Source organism: Tripterygium wilfordii, chromosome 13 (assembly GCF_013401445.1).
Source record: "Tripterygium wilfordii isolate XIE 37 chromosome 13, ASM1340144v1, whole genome shotgun sequence".
Lineage (NCBI taxonomy): Eukaryota > Viridiplantae > Streptophyta > Magnoliopsida > Celastrales > Celastraceae > Tripterygium > Tripterygium wilfordii.
In genome coordinates this window covers 357236-378348 of record NC_052244.1, presented here as the reverse complement: position 1 = coordinate 378348, position 21113 = coordinate 357236, and the positions used below count along the sequence as shown (strand labels likewise).

General features: G+C 39.6%; 2 protein-coding genes and 1 long non-coding RNA gene across 11 annotated transcripts; 2 read left to right on the top strand and 1 right to left on the bottom strand.

The window, feature by feature from the left end:
• The first annotated feature begins 67 nt into the window (after positions 1-67).
• LOC120012942 (thaumatin-like protein) lies at positions 68-8228 on the top strand. Its single transcript, XM_038864510.1, has 2 exons — positions 68-855; positions 7776-8228. The coding sequence occupies exons 1-2, from the start codon at positions 307-309 to the stop codon at positions 7962-7964; spliced, it is 738 nt and encodes a 245-aa protein (XP_038720438.1). The 5' UTR covers positions 68-306; the 3' UTR covers positions 7965-8228.
• A 1077-nt stretch (positions 8229-9305) lies between these two features.
• LOC120012871 (E3 ubiquitin-protein ligase RDUF2-like) lies at positions 9306-11278 on the top strand. The gene is made up of 2 exons (XM_038864410.1): positions 9306-10753; positions 10839-11278. Exon 1 carries the CDS (start codon positions 9450-9452, stop codon positions 10446-10448), a length of 999 nt encoding a protein of 332 aa, XP_038720338.1. The 5' UTR covers positions 9306-9449; the 3' UTR covers positions 10449-10753; positions 10839-11278.
• Positions 11279-12611: 1333 nt separating this feature from the next.
• Positions 12612-16252, bottom strand: LOC120012872. 9 transcript variants are annotated; one of them, XR_005471294.1, is made up of 10 exons: positions 15761-16250; positions 15533-15663; positions 15398-15465; positions 15010-15227; positions 14520-14626; positions 13995-14239; positions 13805-13897; positions 13270-13367; positions 13051-13178; positions 12612-12976 (listed from the first exon to the last, which is right to left on the bottom strand). It is a non-coding gene; the product is annotated as an uncharacterized LOC120012872 (long non-coding RNA). The 9 variants fall into 9 exon arrangements; XR_005471292.1 differs by having other exon boundaries at positions 12612-12952; XR_005471297.1 differs by adding an exon at positions 14859-14903 and having other exon boundaries at positions 12612-13367; positions 15761-16252.
• Positions 16253-21113: the final 4861 nt, after the last annotated feature.

Genomic DNA, 21113 nt, shown 5'->3' with positions numbered 1-21113 from the left:
CCTTAATATATGCATAAAGTACCCGTTTTGTATAATTTTTTTATGGAACTTGAATTAAAAAATAGTAGCTCAAGCTAAAAGGAAGATCATACTTCAGCTTCTTGTGTGAAGCTACCCATAATTTAGGTATAGTTTGATGATCTATTAACGACAAAAGAGACCCACATCAGAAGCAATGAATAAATGCCTTTAATTGTTAAAGTAAAAGAGAAAAGAGACAGTCTTTTGCTTACTTAAACTTGCTCTTGCATATACAGAACTCACCTCAACTACTGCAACTTCTGCTTAACCAACTTCAAGATCAGAATGCCCACTTCTCTAGTCATCTCCTCTCTGCTTCTCTATCTACTAGCCTCTCTCTCCATTACAGAGGGGGAACAACTTATAATAGTAAACAATTGCAAAGAAAGCATATGGCCTGGGATACTCGGAGGTGCAGGCCAGCCCACACCTAAAAATGGCGGTTTCCACCTTGGAGGAAGCGAGGAAGTAGTCCTTGATTTGCCGCAGAAGTGGTCAGGGAGGTTGTGGGGAAGGCAAGGATGTTCTTTTGATGCTAAGGGGAAAGGATCATGTGATACGGGAGACTGCTCGGGCCTACTTCACTGCCAAGGCACAGGCGGTGCACCTCCAGCAACAGTGGTAGAAATGACTCTTGGATCATCGACCTCGCCTTTACATTTCTATGATGTGAGCTTGGTTGATGGCTTCAATTTGCCAGTCTCGATGAAACCTGTTGGTGGAGGAATTGGGTGTGGAATTGCATCGTGTGAAGTTGATCTGAATGTTTGCTGCCCATCCACATTGGAAGTGAAGAAAGGCGACAAGGTGGTTGGTTGCAAGAGTGCTTGCTTGGTGACCGACACCAAAGTGTGTGTGTGTACTTACCCCAAGTGTAGGGTATCGTCAAGTAATAAACCGGTGAGTCCGGTATCGATCCACGAGGAAGCAATGCAAATTTGAAGTGAATGATATGCAAATGACTAGCTAACACTAATAAACACAATGAATATCAAATAAAAGCAAGTAAAAGAAATGGGCCGAATGACTCGGTAGCATGAGCGATTTTGTAATCAAAGTAAGCACAAATTGGATTTAAAACAATTAATTAAAAACCTAGTCTCTAATCCGTCCCGGTGGTTACTCGGTTCTCATACTCAAGGTATCATTGCAAACACACACAACCATACACAATGCATTGTGTGATACTATCAATCATGCATATGCAAAGAGAATTGGGATATAAGACTTCAATTCATACATGTAGGCCATCGGGTCTCTTAGTCTACGATGAACGCAAAGGGATAAGCACCTAATATTATGGATTAATGTTCCCCCTTGGGGCTCGGCTTGGCTAACACCCTAGTTTCACACTCAAAGATCAATTAACCATAACTCTCCCATGCACATTCCTAAATTAACCCAAAACCCCATCATCAATACACATAATTAATAGCTATGCAATGGAAAACTCAATTAATTAAGGAAATCATGCAATGGATTTAACAATTCTCAATCTAACACATTAGATGCAATCCCTAGACTAGACAATCCAAGAATACAATCAAATATGTCATTCTCATATATCCAATCACACAACTATCACGAAACTAAAAGAGAAGGATCGAAACTACGACCCTTTGAGCATACCTTGAGTAATCGAAACCTTGCATCCACCTTTCGGGATTAGAAACTAGAGAAGAGAACTACCCACTCATGATTGTTGCAATAAACATCCAATCTATTGTCATTTAAATCAGAGTTTATACAAAATCAAGAGAAAGCACCAAAAAACAACAAAGAAAACTTAGAGAGAGAAACTAGATCTACACTACTCCTATGGTGGCTTCATGTTGGAGAAGTGAATGAAAAAATGAGGAAGCCAACCAAATCTTAGGGTTTTCTTCTCTTTTTACAATAGAAAATACCTAACTACCCTTATAAAATCGTTTCCCATTGGTTACATACATGATTTACCCCAAATGCCCTTGAAATTTCGGTGCAGAAAATTGCAGATTCGCCGTAGGTGTCCGGACGGGTGTCCGGACGCTTCATGCCTCCAACTTTGTGAGCCTCTGTTTCAATTTGTGAAGAAAGTGTCCGGACGGGTACTGTGGGTGACCGGACGGTAAGTGTCCGGACACCTTGGAAAGTGTCCCGACACCTCACAGCAAAAAGTGCCCAAAAAGTGCTCCAACTTGCCCGAACAAGGTCCGATTCCTACAAAACCAAGGGGAAACATTTGTAAGTGTAAAATTAAGCTAAAATGCAATCAAATACATTAACTAAGTGCTAGAACATCCTAATTAAAGGACATTAGAACCTCAAAATAGAGGTCCAATCACACCCCCCAACTTAGACGTTGCTAGTCCCTAGCAATGCAACCACTACCTAAAACTAAAATTTGCTAAATAAAATCCTAACTCACTGACGTAGGCATCACGGTTGCATTTAGCGCATGCAACAAGCCTTTAAACCCCTAGGTCACCCTAGTGGACGAGTTGTAGTCTCGTGAGGGCTTATCAGAGCGATACCCACAAACACTTGCCAAGGGATCCACCATTACTTTGAAAGTACCATAAATGATTCTTAAGTTCTCACATGCAAGAAATAAAGCTAATCTCCCAATTCCCCTGCTTAGTCAAAAACATGCAAACTCTTTGGAAAATCAATCTCAATCCCCTTAAAAATGACCAAGAACATTTTATACTATGAAAAATATATGTGCAATCAAACTAGACAACTCAACACATTCACACAAGCAAAACCTTGTTATGGACCCTTTTGGTGTTCATAAATTCCCAATCCCAAATGTACACAAAAACATGAAATCATTGTGCTAAGTGAATGACTTACACAATTGAATTAAATGTATGTGTTTATGAAAGATAATTTTGGATGGGCATAGCTTTGAGAAAGAAATCACCTACAAGAACAACTAATGCATTCACCAACTCACTTGCTTACCTTGGATCAAATTCATCAAAAGGTTAACTGGGTTGTAATGTGGTCATGGGACAAGGTAGGAAGAATTTGGATCTAGGTAACAAGTTGCAAGGTTAAGTTCAAACATGTGAGCTAAATTCTCATTTTGTCACCCCTTCCATTGTACCACAAATTCAAACACTTCTCATCCTTTACACACAAAGGATTAACTTTATTGCATACACCTTTTTTTGATTTTTTTCTATGCACTTTTTTATTTTTTTTTTCTCGAAAATGAACACATTTGAACAACAACCCTCAATTTTTTTTCAACATAAGAAAGGGTAATATCACTACCGACTTATCTTTTTCAAGCTCATACTCAACCTTGCAACCAAAGATGGGAAATAGAAAATAGCTCACACAAGGCATGTAAGTGAAATCAAGAGGCTTCAAGAAATTTGGGGCTTATAATCACTCACAAATGAATAGGCTAAGCTCAAATCTCTCAACCTAGTGAATCCTTCAATCCTAAGTTCATAAGCAAGTGGCAAATACAAAAATCACACTTCTCAGTAATCAAATATAGTATTTGCAAAGCTATTGAAGAACACGCTCATAGGATGTCAAATGAATATCAATGAAGAGCATCACCCAAAACCCAATGTATATCAATGAAGAATGGTTCAAAAGAATGAGAAGGGTAAAAAGGTAATTTTCAGACAAAAGGATCCAAAAACGCAGTCATACAAATGCTTTAATGCCAAGATGTCTGCTCAACTACACAATTTTGATATCAAACTAGGTTTCAGTCATTCCAAGAGAAATTGATTATAGTCATCCCACTCAATCACATGCATCGATTTAGCAAAAGAAACCAAGGAACCTACTCTACACTTGCACGTGTGAACAAGAATAAGAAATTAACAGTCAAATTGGTAGTGAATCCCAAAAGCGTCTACCATCCCCTCCTAAAGTCCATCTAGCATGTATGAACAACAAAGCACAACACAATAGGATAGAGGGTAGGAAATCATACCATACTCTTCAAAAGTGGTCGGAATCATGAGAAACGAAGCATATCCTGAAAAAGTTAATACCAACCACACTATCCAAGCATGACACAACAAGACTTTTTCTTTTCTTTTTTTTTTTTTTCAAAATTTTCAAATTTTTGATATTCACAAAAGCACACCAAAATAAAGCAAGTTTCACAATGAATTCACAATTCCCTCACCCCCCAACTTAAATGAGATATTGTCCCCAATGTCAAGAATGGAAAACAAGGCAAGAACAAATTGTGAGATGCATTGTGAACATACAAAAACACACCAAAATTGAAATCAAATCAAAACTAATCACAAGCATACTATGGTACAAGGGTGGAGTCTAACCATGACACATGGGAGAATTGGGATCCTTGAGATCCCAAGAACATCCTCATAATCACTACTCCCATGTTGAGGAACATGACGGACCACGCATGATTCGGTCCCTTTTTCCCGAAACTCACATGGAAAAAATTGTAATTGGGATTTGGGACGCCATACTTTTTTAATTTCTGTAAAAAATTTCTGTGCAAAGTAGCATTTAGAGGACTTTTTAAATCCACTTGGTAAAGGTATTTTTTTTGGTTTTTGAGGATGCACTTGGTATGATTCAACTTTGAGTGGGGAAGGCTCTAAAGCTCCTAAAAGAGAGGACAAAAATCCCACACCGTAAATAGTTAAGGATTTCAAAACTCCTTTCATAGCATCTCCCTCAATCAAAAGTTTACTACCTTTCTCAACCAATGCTAGTACAACCTCAATTGAATCATGTGCAAGTGTCAACTTTAATTTGTCCTCAACATGAGAGTGAATATAAAGCTTAGGGATGTACTCAATTGCCCTCCCAAGGTCTAACTTGTTCCCCTCTTTTCTCACTTTATTTTCCTCTTTCTCTTCATTTCTCTTATCTTCGCTCTTTTCCTCAACCTTTTCAACTTGAGCATTGTCCTTGTCTCGACATGATCTATCTCCAACTATAACATTTTTCACCTCACCACCCACTTCTTCCACTAATTTCTCATCCTCACTTACCTTAGGAGTCATGGTATTGTCAATTACTATCCCACTCCTTGAGGTAATGATGGGTTGTTCTTGTTCTTGCACATTCAACCCCTCACTTGAAGTTTCGAATTGAAATTCTAATGTTTGAGTGATCTTTGTCAATTGGCTTCTTAAATCTTCCAAGGCTCTATTGGTTTGCTCACGAAATTCAAATCTCCTTTGATTAACCTCCAATTGAGCTTCCATGAATATTTGAAGCGTATCCTCAAGTGATCTCTCTTGGGGTGGGGTGTATGGTTGGTAAGATGGTGGAGCTATACATTGGTGTGAAGATTGTGCTTGCCTAAAGGGTTGGTACTCATGTGCATGACTGTAGTCAAAAGGAGGAGGTGCATGTAAATTTTGTCCGAAGGGAGCATATTGTGGCACTTGTGGCATTTGATAATACATAGGTGGGTAGACATTTTGTGGGGCAAATTGCGTCGCATTGTCTTGTTGAAGTGGTTGAGGTGCATTTTGCAAAGCATGCTCAACTTGAACATTTTGCAAATTTTGGGCATTGCCAATTTGGACATCTTGCCCTTGCATCGGATTCATCAACTCATCAATATTCACATGTTGCAAAAGACGACGCAATGCATCAAGATTCATATCACCCCCACGTACACTCCCCGCATCACTCACATTTATATCACCACCTATCCCATCTCTATTAGACCCATGCCCACTAACATTATCTCTAGGTTGAGACATGATGGCAAAGAACAATAGCAAGTAACACACAAAAGTAGCAATCAACCACGTCAAGTAACACAAGATTTTTTTTTTAATTTTTTTTTAATTTTTTTTTTTCAATTAATGAACAACCAAGAACAATATTAAGCAAGAACAAGAGCAATGATAGGAATAGAGCAACAATCAACCTTAGGAACAATAACACACCAAGATGTAGCAAGTAGTGATAAAAATAAAAATGCACAAAGCTCTCTCAAACAAAGTATCACTACCAAGCAACAAACAAGGTGGCATCCATCGCCCATAGGAATCTAAGTTAGCCCCATCCGCCAAGTTCTTCTCACAACCTTTTTTTTGATTTTTTTTTTTGTTTTTTTTGTTTTTTTTTTTTTTCAGCAACTACACTAATTCAACTACACTAGAAAGCAAGTAAAAGGGAGGAACGAAGTTACCCTTGAAGCGTGACCGTGCTCCTTCCTTATTTGATGACGTTTAATAGCATAAAGCTAGCATCTACAAGCCACCCAGCTCCGTCTTTGACACTCGCTTCCCCGGCAACGGCGCCAAAAACTTGACCGACACCAAAGTGTGTGTGTGTACTTACCCCAAGTGTAGGGTATCGTCAAGTAATAAACCGGTGAGTCCGGTATCGATCCACGAGGAAGCAATGCAAATTTGAAGTGAATGATATGCAAATGACTAGCTAACACTAATAAACACAATGAATATCAAATAAAAGCAAGTAAAAGAAATGGGCCGAATGACTCGGTAGCATGAGCGATTTTGTAATCAAAGTAAGCACAAATTGGATTTAAAACAATTAATTAAAAACCTAGTCTCTAATCCGTCCCGGTGGTTACTCGGTTCTCATACTCAAGGTATCATTGCAAACACACACAACCATACACAATGCATTGTGTGATACTATCAATCATGCATATGCAAAGAGAATTGGGATATAAGACTTCAATTCATACATGTAGGCCATCGGGTCTCTTAGTCTACGATGAACGCAAAGGGATAAGCACCTAATATTATGGATTAATGTTCCCCCTTGGGGCTCGGCTTGGCTAACACCCTAGTTTCACACTCAAAGATCAATTAACCATAACTCTCCCATGCACATTCCTAAATTAACCCAAAACCCCATCATCAATACACATAATTAATAGCTATGCAATGGAAAACTCAATTAATTAAGGAAATCATGCAATGGATTTAACAATTCTCAATCTAACACATTAGATGCAATCCCTAGACTAGACAATCCAAGAATACAATCAAATATGTCATTCTCATATATCCAATCACACAACTATCACGAAACTAAAAGAGAAGGATCGAAACTACGACCCTTTGAGCATACCTTGAGTAATCGAAACCTTGCATCCACCTTTCGGGATTAGAAACTAGAGAAGAGAACTACCCACTCATGATTGTTGCAATAAACATCCAATCTATTGTCATTTAAATCAGAGTTTATACAAAATCAAGAGAAAGCACCAAAAAACAACAAAGAAAACTTAGAGAGAGAAACTAGATCTACACTACTCCTATGGTGGCTTCATGTTGGAGAAGTGAATGAAAAAATGAGGAAGCCAACCAAATCTTAGGGTTTTCTTCTCTTTTTACAATAGAAAATACCTAACTACCCTTATAAAATCGTTTCCCATTGGTTACATACATGATTTACCCCAAATGCCCTTGAAATTTCGGTGCAGAAAATTGCAGATTCGCCGTAGGTGTCCGGACGGGTGTCCGGACGCTTCATGCCTCCAACTTTGTGAGCCTCTGTTTCAATTTGTGAAGAAAGTGTCCGGACGGGTACTGTGGGTGACCGGACGGTAAGTGTCCGGACACCTTGGAAAGTGTCCCGACACCTCACAGCAAAAAGTGCCCAAAAAGTGCTCCAACTTGCCCGAACAAGGTCCGATTCCTACAAAACCAAGGGGAAACATTTGTAAGTGTAAAATTAAGCTAAAATGCAATCAAATACATTAACTAAGTGCTAGAACATCCTAATTAAAGGACATTAGAACCTCAAAATAGAGGTCCAATCACTTGGCAATGCAATCTGCTAAGTATTGCTGTACTGGGGAATACGCAAACCCCAAAACTTGCAAACCAACTCTCTTTGCCAATCTCTTCAAGGCAATATGCCCAAAGGCCTACAGTTATGCCTTTGATGACTCTTCTAGTCTCAACAAATGCAGGGCTTCACGCTATGTTATTACTTTCTGCCCTCCCAAATGATATCTGGAAGAAGAAAATAGAAGTCATGATTAATTCCAGTTCAGAAACAAAGTCAACAGCAGCACAACCATCAGAAGATCAAAAAAATAATGATGTTTGCGTTTTTTTACCAGTGTTTACTAGTTGAGCTTTGTATTGATTTCGGTTGTCATTCTAGTATACTAAAGAATTTTGAAGATATGTCGTGGTGGATGGGTTTACCCAGTAAAATGATTTCAGTTTTTATAAGACAAAAAGAATCCTCATTCAAGGATTATTTAACAATGGATGGAATTGCAGTTTGTAAACACTAATTGATGACGGATCAATGCAGGGGGATCATTGAGGGATATTCAAATTGGGTTAAGAAAGTAGCGGAAGAGCTCCTGCGCTGACTTTCATCAAAATACATCCAAAGATTAAAACAAACCAACAAATATTGAAGCTAACACAATCATTTCTTCCTTATTGTAATGCAGATTAGGAGTAGTGGGAAATATAAAAGCATCGAGCACAGGGCAGTGACAAACAAGAGCAAGGCAAGAATTTCTTATGCAACATTTTTCTTCCCACACGATGCCGTGGAAATTGAACCATTAGCTCAAATGGAAAGTTCTAAAAGCTCCCACAAGATGTACAAAAGGATCAAGTATGGTGACCACTAGACAAGCTCCATGAAAATAAGAACGGAAGGAAAGGCACATACTGAGATGGCCAAAATTGAAACCGGCTCCCCGAATTTCGCATCTGATAGCATAGAAGAGTATAAAATTTTCTACAGAGAAGCTTTCAATCAAATGCTTAACGGAACAAATGTCAAAAATCCCAACGCAAATACTAACACCCACAAGAAGAACACCATGAAAAGGATTATTAAGAACAAAAATCACAAGGGTTTATCAAGAACAAAAAGAAGGCACAATGTGCGATTGACAAACATAGAACAAGAAGTCTACCTCTAATTGTTCAATGGTGCGTGAATGAGCACAGCTCCAATCATGCATTCCTTCACACTGTTCCCAGTTTCGACCATTTTCGAGGAGCAAAGAAATAAGAATCACTTCACGCATCAGCCACTCCAGTGATACAGTGCGTTATCTGAATCTGTTCCCCTTCCAGTTTCCACACTTCCAATCCAAGTCCTCCTGCTTAAGAATTAAAGAGGACAAAAAGAGATGGGCTGGCTTATAATAGTTTCAAGGTTTCCTGGATCATGAATTCGGAGACCCATGGATGGGCTTGTACTTGTTTCAAGTTTTCCTGGGCCAACAATTCAAAGGCCCAATCCACAGGGAATAGGACCCAAGAAGGGAAACTACTTGGACTGGACCGTTAATATCGTAAGCACCGCGCTTTACTCGTTGAGACTTCCACGGCACCCCATTTAACGTTTTCACTTTCCCCATTCATTCCTTTTCTTCCTATCTCCTATTCTCCTCCTCTCTCTCAGTGATTGCGGGATTCAAGTTTCGATTACTAGTCGTCCTCTGTTAGTAAAATTGATCAATGGATCCAATGAGATCGTCGCACTGGTGCTATGGTTGCAGTCGGTTCGTTACGATTCTGGGTCATGATGCGGTCATGTGCCCTAATTGCGGCGGCGGATTCGTCGAAGAAACCGGCACCACACCTTCTCGATCTCCGACTCCATACGTATCGAGCCCCCGACCCCGTCGAAACAGACTCAATGGCGGAGATCGGTCACCTTTCAACCCCGTCATCGTCCTAAGGGGACCTCCCGACGGCGGGGGCGGAAATGATGGTATTGCGGCGCCTGAGAGAGGTAACTTCGAGCTCTTTTACGATGAAGGTGCAGGGTCGGGTCTTCGGCCGCTCCCCGCCGGTATGTCCGAATTCTTGATGGGGTCGGGGTTCGATCGGCTGCTTGATCAATTGTCGCAATTGGAGTTTAACGGTGTTGGTAGATTTGAGCAACCTCCGGCTTCGAAGGCTGCAATAGAGTCTTTGCCTATTGTGAAGATCGTTGCTGGCCATGTTAACGCTGAAACGCACTGCGCTGTTTGTAGAGAACCATTTGAGCTGAACACTGATGCGCGGGAGATGCCTTGTAAGCATATTTACCACTCCGATTGTATTCTCCCTTGGTTGTCGATCCGCAATTCGTGCCCACTTTGTCGACAGGAATTACCATCGGAGAACCATACAAGCGGGACGAATTCGCCTGCTGGAGAAGAAGAAACAGTAGGGCTGACGATATGGAGACTCCCAGGGGGTGGATTCGCTGTGGGCAGGTTTACTGGTGGGATAAGAGCTGCCGAGAGGGAGCTTCCGGTTGTTTTTACGGAGATGGATGGTGGATTTAATGCTGGTGCTGCTGTTGGTGGAGGAGCTGGTGTTCCAAGAAGAATTCTGTCGGCGCCAAGCGGGAGGAGATCGCGGGGAAGTAGTAGATTGCGTAGTGCTTTTCGCAGTTTCTTTTCCGTCTTTAGGAGAAGGGAGGTTTTTTCTCAGCAAAGAAGTGTGGCTAATGCGGCCTTGGAATAGAGCCATTAAGAAGTGTAACTGCATCTTGACACTGATGGTATAACTGTTGAGTTCTTCATCTAATTAAAAGATAGATTTTTTGCGGGGCATATGATTCACTTACTGTAAATAATAGAATCTGAAAAGGAATTAAGGATTGCTCAGTTTAAATTCTGTGAAAAAGAGAAATTTTGATTTGGTTGAAGATAGTCAATTTGTAGAAGAAGATGATGATGAGAAAGAATGCTATGGAGAGCCAGAGTGGGCCTTTAGAAGTTGTCAAGTCACAAAATCTGGTGTGTGAGTGGCTAAGTGCCTCTACCAAGGTTAGGCCTGAAATTGTTTCACTAAGTTATTTTCCCACTAAAATTATTTTCAGACGCATTGTTCAATTGTTCTTTTTATTTGTAGTTTAATTGCAGCAGCTTCATATATGCAAATACTTTGCAACACTTTATGGATGGCTTTGAGTCATTGGATTTCATAACAAGACCATTGTGTCTCTCCTCAGTGCCCTTGTGTTTCTTTATCATGCCTTCTACTCAATTTGCCAAATCTATGAAAGACAGCTTGTCTACCCTGACTTCTTGTTTGAATTATCTAGAACATGTGATTCGTTATGAGGTCTCAAATCTCCTCTCCTCATATTTCATTCGAAGACAGAGCTTGAGGTTTGGAATGGGGCCATAGCCGGTTCTTAATTTTATGTAGATATAAAAGGAGTAAAATTTGGATTTCTGGAACTCTTATAAATTCAAGTTTAAATTGCAATCAAGTAAGTAGGCCATCTATTGTAATCTGTTTCTTGTACAAAGAGCTTGAATTGCAATATCACATCAACTGTTTACTGACTACGTGGATACTATTGTTGTGTGATTTATGTTGATTTTAGGAATGGGGCCATGGCCGTGTCTTAGTAGTTCTAGTTGGGGAAGGAAGTACAGTATTCTCACTCTAGCCTCTGGTTGGGGTTATGATAGATATTTCCCCGAGGCGAATTTGGAAATGCCATGTTCCCCAAAATTTTTATTTCTTTGCTTGGGAACAAACTTGGGAAATGGTTTTTGTGGTTTATATAATCCCCAAAAATGCAGGATCACTATGGTTAGTGATGGGAAATGTCACCCTTCTTCACTAGCAACATTTTGTTGGCTTTGAGCCGGGGCCCGCACGAATTTGTCTTTTCAAGGCCCATACGGGAGCCACATCCAAACTCGTTTGGGCCCGAGAAAATTGTTCCAACAGGCCCGGCCATTCCAGCTCATGGTCCAAGGTCAAGGAGTTTGGTCTCACTTATATTCTGCACCAAACTCCCACATCCAAGTGATGTGGGATGTGTGCAACAGTCAACAAAGAGATCTTGCGCAAATCTCACTCAAGACTTAAGAGACACAACCACTTTTCCTTATTCATTTACAGGCATGCAAGTATTTTCTAAGTCTCTCTGTTGGTTATGGTGTGAGGAGGTATGTTCTGGGTTATAGTGGTTGAGGCAGTGCAGCATGCTATTGAAGCTAACATTCTGATGGTGCCAGCTATTTAGTATCCCGTTCTTGAGCTGTGAATGTGTCATTACTATCACTAGCAATGTGCCCGCGCTTCGCGCTGGGGGCTATTGCTCATTGATATAATCCCAGAGCAATTTATGATAAGTTAATTACTTGGTTTAGAGGGTTTAGAATCTCATGATCCGCAGCAACAAAAGGCATAAACATTTGTGAAAGACTGTTTCAAACAAGACTATTTTGTTGATTGTTTCAAATAGTTTCTTTGTTTGCTGATGCTCTTCCAGAATCATTTTCATGTATAATGTTTGGGTATTATACCTGTCGAATTTAAGACAGAGGAAGTAGAATGTTAATATATGGCAGTCATGATCCGTTTAAAGATCAGGAAGGATGATACCTTAATAGCCTTCTCAACTTGCATTCTACGTCCCTGAGCAACCTCAGTTTTCTCAGTTGCTCTCACGGAGAAATAAAGGAGAATAGCAATAACATAAGCCTTATGTGTATATGATTCTCACTTTCTTGCCTACTAAAAAAGCTTATTAAGTTAAGAAATCCAGCAGAGGTTCCTTAAATAACACCTCACCTATATAAGGTGTTATTTAAGAAGATTGACAAACTAATTTTGTTCTAATCGTCAAAGAAGATGTAGTTGAACAAACATGATAAGCAATCATAGCAAAAGCCGCGCCACCAACCTAGCAAACCAAACCAAGGAACAAAAATTTTTCCAACGATAATAGCTAATTAATACCAATCAGAAAAGAGTAAGGAAGCTTCAAGAAATCAAATGTCATCTGAAGTTGGGCCATATCCAACTCCCCAGGTATTGTTCCCATATAATGTCATTACGGATCACACATAACCATATTATCCATTGATAATGACAGCATATGTTCGATTTATAATAGAGGGAGAGTGATGGAAGCAATCCTCCTAATCCTGTGCAGTGGCAAGTTTTTGTTGATGATCCAAAACTATTGCAGCAACCGTTATCTCAGGACAACGCTCCTCATTCTGTCAGGACCAGAAATGGTCAACCTAATAAGAAGGCTGCTCAGGTAACTTCAAATGTTGATACATGGGATTTTGGAACTGACTATTTTGATTCTAACCTCACAGCCAGCTCCCATGTTAGAGACCTAGTAGCGAACAAAATACTTTTCAGGGCATTGGCGAGTCCCACTTTGCGGAGACCCAACCAACAACTCAACCTGCTGGATGGGCTGGTTTCCAATGCTTTCTGGGAGTACAATATGCCTTGTTTGATATTTGAATTTTGTGCATCAGATTAACATAAGCATAGGCACACAAATATATTTAATGAAACTTACACAACAATATTTGATGGTACGCAGAACAAATTGCAGCCTAACCAAACTCTCCAGTTATAAATCCTTCATCCGTTACCCTCTCAATCAAATTTAAACCCCTATAAGAAGGAAAATGAAGCAATTCAGACCGATAAACTCACCAAATATAAAAAGGCAGCATAAGAAAAACAACCACAACAACAGTCATAGGAGCAGGCCCAGTCCAGAAAAATATCAGCAAGAAATTCATTCAGTGTTTATCAGTTAAGAAAACAAAAAATAGTGTCAGAACAGAGCTACACATGCAATGGTATGACAAAATTAGAAAGGAACCATAACAACTATACATTTGACAGAGAAATTACTGGTTTCTAAGCTCAAAAATGGGTCAAGATGCAGCCATAAAGAAGCTTACCCAAGTATTTTTCTAGTAGTTTCAGCATAAAAAATTTAAATCAGGATGCATATTGCAACCTATGATATATCAAATGTTCAAATAAACTCAATATAAATTGCAAAAAAGGGTGAAAAAAAGAGAAGAAAAAACCTGAGATACCTTCGCAACCTTCTCAACCTGCATTCTACATCTCTGAGCAGCCTCAGTTTTCTCAGTTGCTCTCACTGGATGACTGATGTTATAGCATAATATCTTCCAAATACATGCAATGAAAAGAAGTCAACATGAAGAAAAAAACAGAACAACAATATGAAGATAAAAGAAAAGAAAATAAAGAGGATGAAGCCACCTTCGAGTGAACCATGTCCCTTCCGAAACAGATCATTTCACATGATAATCCATAGGCCGTCTAAGTTTTGCTAATCCATTTGTTTACATAGAGTAAGTTATGATTGTGCTTGGTCGACACAGGAAGGCAAGTAGCGTGAGGAGTACACAATTCACTCAACATAGGATCATACCACAATCACCACGTCCATGGAGTTGCTTCTCTCAAATACTCTTTTCCATCGCTTTTAAGAATGGCGCAAGGGGCTACAGTATTGGAAAAAATATTAGCCAAGGAGAACATTAAAGAGAATGATCATAAAAACTTGAAAGAAAGTAAAATTGGTCCAAATGACAACATATGCAGTAAATTGGAGCTGCTCAATCTTAATAAATCTTTCCGCACTCCAACATCAAGACTCTTAAATTTTTAATATAATTCAGCCTGAAAGTGGAAAATATCGTATGAATTTCTCATTATACACAAATTCTGTGCATTAAAAGGAACTTAGCCAGTCACAAAACAATTACGCCAAAATGGAATTACCTGTTGTCCAGCCCTCTTGTATATATCCAGTGTCCTCATAGCATCACTGCGTTGAGGACATATTTACATATCACCCAGCGAGAGCTGCCGAGCAGAGATCCAAGAAACTGCACACATGAACATAAAGAATAAACAATCGATTCAGAAATGCCCAGAAAATAGGATACATTTGTTTAGTTTAAATGAGTTCACCACTTACACAAATATATTTCCAAAACCTTCATTAACAAAGATCAGGAAATGACTTTTGCATCATCAGTTCAAGAAACAAAAGGCAAATAAAAGATCTTGCTATAGAAACATCCCATAGAATCCACAAATATCAAGAGTGAACCATACCAGGTTACATAGGATTCTTGAACTAAACCCATTTGTTCATGTTATCTGTTAGCATGGTAAATAACACAGGAAATCAATAGCATCACCCAATTTCAATCAGCCAAAAACTATTCACATCTACAAATTCCTAAGGAGAAAAATGGATAGTCACCAGAGCAAGGCTGAGATTCTCCGAAACACCCAAAAACAACAGTGGAAAGGAATCTCCAAGCTCAGGGTGTGAAACCCTATCCTTCAAGCAGCAAGAACGGATGGCCTTCTCCAAACTATTCCCATCAATCTCCTTCTAATCCATAATCTACTGGCATTTTGAACCTCCTCCTGTGCCGCCCTCTGCAGACGATTTTCTTCCTCTTTTCCAGCTCCAGCCTATGGAGTTCAACAAAAAGCAATTATCACTAATTCGACAATGCCCTAGAAGCTAAGAGTATATTGAGAAAAAAAATAGACTGCTAAAGACCAATCTTTTCACAAATCTATGATAAGAACAATCTTTTTGTGTTTTGAACATTAACATGGTGTGTTCAAGTTTGCTATACTTCACATAATTTGCAGCGCATTGTCGTCTCGGCTAGAAGAGGCATTTGCTGCCCCCATGTTAATGTTCCTGCATCAAGAAGATAGCTTGATTATGCTGACATAACATACAATTACCAAGAAGATCAATCAACTACCTGCTTTGAAGCAAGAACAACAATTTTATATTTGGGGTAAAGATTTGGGGCCCTAACAGCAGATTTCAAAGCATTCAACATTTTTGAGAGCTTCAAGAAGTCCTTATCCATCTGATCTCGTGGCCACTTAGCTGGGTCAAAAATAACCACATTGCACCCGATTATTACAGCCTCACACCATCCAATTTTAACAACAATTAGGCGTCTAACAACTACAGATCATCGGACCTGCAAGCTGAACTGCTTGGATTCATATACTTATCAAGATCCTCAACATGCAAACATCAACAAATAACAGCCATGACAATATAGAATTTCAGTTAAGTTAATTTTCAGATCAAAACCACAAATAACCAAACAAAAAGGGCTTCAAAATTGTGAGGCTTACCAGGATCAGAAAATTTAAACAAAAACATCTGAGACACATACTGTTCCCGTAGACTGACTGAACGATTCATGCACTCCCCCAAGATCCTCAACATGCAAACAGAAACAAACAACACCCATGACGATACTTCACTTTCTTTCGATTAAAGTCTACCCACAGCTAGAGGCGGAAAGGAGAGGAGCTCGACAGAAGCAAAAGTGAATATCGTTTCTGGCAGGGAAAGCTGAGCCGGCCAGAGTAGGGTGGAGGTAGAGAAGAGAGAGGAATTTTTTTTTGGTTCCATCGAAGATTGCAGAGACAAACGTAAAAGCTTCGTGAAGAAGTTCTCAAGGACACGTGTCAAAATCTTCTCTACAGGTGTCGTACTCCTATTTCTCAAAATGCAGGTGAGTGATTAAATGGGACCCACAGAAAACATACAAAACCGAAACCACATCAAAAACTGACGTGGGTCCCACAAAAAACAACCAAAACCAAAGCCACACGCGAGAGTATAGAAAAACCAAGTAACTCGCCCGCAATTGTACTGACTTGCCTCTCCTATTAGTATTCTTAATAGATACTATTTCAGAGAAACTAGAAAACTTCTGTTTATCTGTTTTATGGTCAATGTCATGAATGAAGTTTTACACAGGTTGGAAATTGCTTTATGATCTATGATACCCGGACTATTCACTTTCTTGTGTTGTACTAGTGTGGGTATGCATGACACGTGTATTGATATGAAATCGAGACTCTTCACTTTAACTTACCTCCTTTTAAGGTAACTTTCAATTTGAAGAATCGGACACACGGATATGTACTCATACCTGACACTTGTACCCGAGTCTAGGTATCATAGTTTATGATCAAATGAGACCTTTGAAGGTGTTTTTCATGGTGTTGCTTTCTTTCTTCTCTCTAAACATAAAGGAATGCTGAGCTGAGTCTCCAGGGGAGGTCCCATATGCCTTTGCATTCAATTGTTATTCTCTTCGCATTTGCTTGCATCTCGATTAATGTTTTAGTTTTTGTGAAACTAATTTGGTAGTTATGGGCATTTTAGTGTCGTAGCCAATAGCTATTGATGTGATTTAGAGACGTGAAAAATGGTGGCAAAATTGCCAATGCCTGCAGGTTCATAGATTCAGTCGTGGAATAGGAACCAGAAGAATAGAAATAGAGCCTTGACCATAGTTGCGGCAGTCACAGACCTCATTGCTGGTGCGGCTCATTGGTCTGCCTGGAACTGCTTTCCCAATCCTCTTCTCCCGCAAAGACCTGTAACTTTCTCTCTCTGTCTCTCTGTCACACACACACTATCTACTTCCGTCTTTCATTAAGTACTGTGATATCTTCAGATTCCTGCCCTTGAATCGACATGGAAATTTTGCCTGTAGAGCTATAACCCAAATTGTTTAAATCATGTCATGGATCAAGCTTTGCTTGGCTCAAATGCATTTCTTTTTTGTCATTTGTTACAGCTTGGGTTAATGCTTATAGCAGGCGTCCTGATTCCTCCTGAATGTGAGGGGGCAGGTTTCATTCGGAAGTCAGGAGCAGCCTTGGGGGCAAATGCAGCACGGAAGGACCAAACCCAGATTGTCTGTCCTCGTTGCAACGGCCTTGGCAAGGTCAACCAAATTGACAAGTGAAACCCAAATTTATTTGTAAGCTGAATCTGAATCTGAATCTTGCTGCTGTGTAAAGCTTACGAGGACTAGTTCAAGATTTTCTGCCAGTGAAATAATGGCTTCCGTGTATCAACAGCTTGGCTTCGACACAGCCGGTATTTTGGCATACCGGCGGTTCGCGGTTTGAGACGGCATCGAGGTTGAACCCCAATTTTGACGGGTTTTGTACACATACGGTATTTTTTTTTAACAAAAAAACCGTCGTCTCGCCAGTTCGTGGTTTTCACGGTATGACCGGCGGCACAATACAGTTATTAAAACTATACTGCTAGTCACAGGAATACATCCAATAAATTAGCCGTTGAGTTGCACTGTGAATTGAGAGACACAGACGCATGCTTAAAAAACCCTGGAAATTTTAAAAATTTTATTGAGCAGTGCTTCAAGAATCTTTGCTGGATCGTATCATCTTGGTTGTTGCTAGTAGTGGGTCTTCAAAGCTTTAAGCAACTGGTATGATGTAAACGCCCACCGATCAGCAAACAGCTTAGCCCATGAGTTGCCAAGTGGGCCGCAGCAGTCCATTGGGCTGGTCGTGTACCCAAGTTTGTTTTTCAATGGCTGGACCCCAGGAAATATGCGGCTCTGAGGCCTCCTTGATTGCATTTCCTCCTTTTTGGCTTAATGTAATGATTTTCTTGCTTTAAAAAAACGCCGGGCAAAGGCCGTTCATGAGAAAAAGTGGTCTGATGTTATGGGCCCAAAGGTATAACAAAAGGCCATGGTCTGATGTTATGGGCCTAAAGGGATAACAACGGCCTTTCTGATGTTATGGGCTTTCATTCTAATGTCAATCTAATGAAAAACTGTAGTCACACCCCACTTTTTACTAAAGACACCCCGTCAACTGAGTTTTACAAGGGATGGCCAACTCAAATTGGAGTGTTTTTAGTAAAAGGTGGGGTGTGACTAAAGTTTTCCCAATCTAATTGGTCTTGGGCGCAAAGGGACGCCTCCTCTGTGAGGCCCAGTTTTGCTGTTTGCAAACTTGCAATGGGAAAAGGCATGCGCTACAATGCAAATGAAACGAAGGTCTGCTTTAAAGGAAAGGTTAATTTTACAATTGACATATTATCAACTTCTTGCAGTGTCAGTTTTGGTAGAATTTGGGATTTCTGTTCCACCCCAAATTCACAAAACAACGATAACTTGGGATATCTGTGTTTTTCCATTGTTGGTTTGAATTTAATAGAGGTAGGATAGGGGAGATTTGGGGGGGGGGTAGATGGATTTGATGTTGAGGCTTTTTCAATGTGAACGTAGTGGTGAAAGGTTTCTGTTGTAGGTTTGTGGTGTAGTATGTGGCTGCAATGGAGGAATTATGTTGTGGCTGCAATGGAGCAGATGATACTGAATAAGTATATATATATCCCTTTCAATCATGATCTTATCTGATGCATGTTATCCCTCATAAGTGGTCTATGCTGGTTATCTGCAAGATCATATATAACAGATATGTGGTGTGCAGTGCAGTAATGGCCCTGGACACAGTTTCTTGTGATGAAGATTTAATGCTTATTCTACCATGCAAGGACAATACCACCCTAGGCACAACTTTCTTGTCATGAAGACTTTATGCTTAGCTTGTGGAAGCAACAAATCCACCGTACATTTGATGTAATATTTCTCGTACGTGCACGATTGATTATGAATGGTGCAATGTATACAAGTACGAAATCGATCTCACATAGATAGTGACTGTGGGAGTGGCCCAAAATGTCTCTTCTAATCCCCAAATGCCTCTTTTCCTCCACTTGATCGCCTATGAGTGCTGGAGCGGAACTACTGGTGTCTGGATATGCTGAATCAGCCCTTTTTATCACGACAATTCTTGCACAAGCTCTCCTACATTAAAACACAAGGAAATTGCATAAATCAACTCAATTCCATCAAGAAGGGGTTGGCGCTTGTATTTTTTTTCTAAAGTAGTGATCATTCTTAATTGAATAACTGCAGGAAAAAATGTGTATTAATTCCTAATATTCGAGAAAATATTCCCCAATATGCAATTTTGTTCTGTCCATCCAATTCTCCCATTACCTAACAACAAAGGCATTAAAGCAAAAACCACATAAAAAAGAACAATCTGTGTGACATGACTTATATAGGCCGCATATTTCCATCACAGCCGTGTAGTACACTCATCATCCGTGAGTTGCCATAAAGATTTGTCCGATTGCAAAATAGAAAGTGACATTTTTAGGTGCTATCCAATATACTCACTCTGGAATTTTCTTTTTTTGCATGGTGGGAACTTTTCAAAGGCATCGCTCTTTAGGCCCACCCTGATGAGGTAAACTCTTAAATTCATGTACCGTATTTTTAAGAGTTTCTTTATACGAGATCAGGGTACTTCATTTGCATTTTATCAAAGGGTGCGGCCTCAAAATATTGAGGAGAGATTTTGAACATAGGACTTGTGAATTTATATAAAATATCAGGAACCAACTCGGTCAATCCCTTGAGTTAATACTCACTTTGGGCTTGGATTCACATATTGTGGTCAAGTAGATATACTTGAACCATAGTAATTGACTGAGTTATATATGAGTGGTTGCGGTTCCTTTGAAAACACTGATTGGTCTTGGTAGCTACATTTTGCTAAGACTGGAAATCAAATCATGGGGTGCCATTGGAGTCCCCGTTGGGAGACCATAGTTGACAAAAAATTGTTGCTTTTGAGTAAAAGCCCATTCGTATACATCCACACATATAATTCATGGACTCTTAGTTGGAAAAGCATACCTGAGATGGTGGTGCTCTCCAACAATATGACTATTAATCATTCATCATCAATTATTTGTGGAGCCCCATACTAAAATATTGTGCTCAATAATATATATTGGAGTTCAAATTCCTACATAAATTCACACCCTCGTACAATCAATTATATTGTCCGATCCGCTTTACGTTTTCGATTCCCGTGGATATATCGAATTACCCTCACGGGTTTGTTCTTCATAAGCCCAACAACTGAGCCTTGGTCCAAGTCACTTAAGTCCATGAAAAGGCCTAATAGATTGTATAGAGGTGGGTTTGTCCTTATAAACAATGAATATTTCACACATCTTACCGATGTGGGATAACACACCCTCGCACTTGCGGACTGGATTATGCGAGACCCAACAAATGGAGTAGAGGTCATGTGATCAACTGGATCGAATTGCTCCGATATCATCACACTTAAATCCCAAAACCCCAAAGTGAACAATATGATTGATTGTATGGAGTGTGGATTTCTGACACGACAATTAGAGAAACCCTAATATATATCTTAGTCTAATTAGAAGACATTATAATCTTTCCTATACTACAAATTAACCTATCTGACAAACGTATCAAAACAAATAAAATATGACATGTTGCTTAGAGTTATCCATGACTCTCGAGGAGCCATATGAGGTGAAAATTCCATGTATGGTTCTAGAATATCGGTGGGAAGAGTTACTTTTATAAAAGTTACACATTATACAACATATATATGAAAGTCATGCCAAAATTTTCTTACATGTCCAATACC

Bases quoted from the DNA above. Each gene is read 5' to 3' on its own strand.
- LOC120012871 (XM_038864410.1), top strand. From the start codon at position 9,450: ATGGATCCAATGAGATCGTCGCACTGGTGCTATGGTTGCAGTCGGTTC.
- LOC120012942 (XM_038864510.1), top strand. From the start codon at position 307: ATGCCCACTTCTCTAGTCATCTCCTCTCTGCTTCTCTATCTACTAGCC. The intron at 856-7,775 runs GTGACCGACACC...TCCAATCACTTG, and splicing joins GTTGCAAGAGTGCTTGCTTG to GCAATGCAATCTGCTAAGTA.